The 1,054-nt window shown below is 52.2% G+C and overlaps 1 protein-coding gene across 1 annotated transcript in view; it reads right to left on the bottom strand.

Moving 5' to 3' along the window:
* The window catches only part of LOC119322098 (protein SEEDLING PLASTID DEVELOPMENT 1-like), a 4,836-nt gene extending 4,542 nt beyond the window's left edge, over positions 1 to 294 (bottom strand). The window contains exon 1 of the mRNA XM_037595598.1: positions 2 to 294. Within this exon, the coding sequence (XP_037451495.1) occupies positions 2 to 148 (147 nt within the window). The 5' untranslated portion in view covers positions 149 to 294. The remainder of the gene's footprint in view (position 1) is intronic.
* Positions 295 to 1,054: the final 760 nt, after the last annotated feature.

The raw sequence follows: 1,054 nt of genomic DNA, 5'->3' as shown, positions 1-1,054 counted from the left end.
GGTCGCCGGACGGCCGGCGCACGGGCGGCTGCTGCGGGACCGCCCTCCGCGGGCCTCCCCGCCGCGCCGGGCTGCGCGCGCACCCCGCCGAGGAGGCGCGGCACGCCGGGCGGACCCGGATCGGGGTGGGGTTGAGCGCCTTGAGCATCGTGCCGGTCGGTCGCGGTCGCGGTCACCGGGTGATGGCGGGAGGAAGGGTGAAATGGCGCGTGCGTATATGTAGAAAATGGTGGGATGTTTGGTCGAACAGGTGGCGGGCGGGGAGCTCGGCGGGGGGGTGGAGGAGGGAGGAGGAGGGAAGGGAATCGGAGGCGGAGGAAGGAAGATTCCGGGGAATACTGCGACTGGAGGTGGAGTGGTCAGGCTCAGGCAGGCGTGGAGCTGGAAGAGTGTTGGAAAGGCGGGGCCGCTTCTTGGCCGTTAACCTTCTTCCCGCCTTGCGACATGGACCACGCCTATGGACCGCTATGGTCGGTCAGTCGTGCAGCAGATGCTACTTTGCAGACACCGAATATCCACATTATTAAGTTTCACACACACACTTATTTTTCTTATTGCAAAAAGGCATAAATCCATATGTTAAGTATCTTTTTCTTTTTGCAAGTAAATCCATATGTTAAGTATCTTTTTCTTTTTGCAAGTAAATCCATATGTTAAGTATCACAAGTCTTTACACACACATCTTTTCGATTGGGTTTTCATCTTTTCTTTTTCCTAGTTATAATCAAACTTTGTTAGATTTTCGTAGTCAAATTTTCATTCTTTTCATGAGAACTTGATCTTTCGGTGTTCCTCAAAAGTTTTTCTTTTTCATGAGAACTTGGTCTTTCGGGGTTTCTTGAAGATACGTTTTCAAGAGAGAAAGTAGGTAGTCCATCCCATTTTTATTGTTTCCGTTATCTGTTGTGTAGTGGTAAAGCTGCTGCCTTGTGACCATGAGGTCATGGGTTCAAGTCCTGGAAACAGCCTCTTACAGAAATGTAGGGAAAGGCTGCGTACTATAGACCCAAAGTGGTCGGACCCTTCCCTGGACCCTGCGCAAGCGGGAGCTACA

The sequence above is a fragment of the Triticum dicoccoides genome, chromosome 1B, assembly GCF_002162155.2.
Source record: "Triticum dicoccoides isolate Atlit2015 ecotype Zavitan chromosome 1B, WEW_v2.0, whole genome shotgun sequence".
NCBI lineage: Eukaryota > Viridiplantae > Streptophyta > Magnoliopsida > Poales > Poaceae > Triticum > Triticum dicoccoides.
Note: the sequence above shows the minus strand (reverse complement) of the source record. Positions and strands in the feature narration are given on the sequence as shown.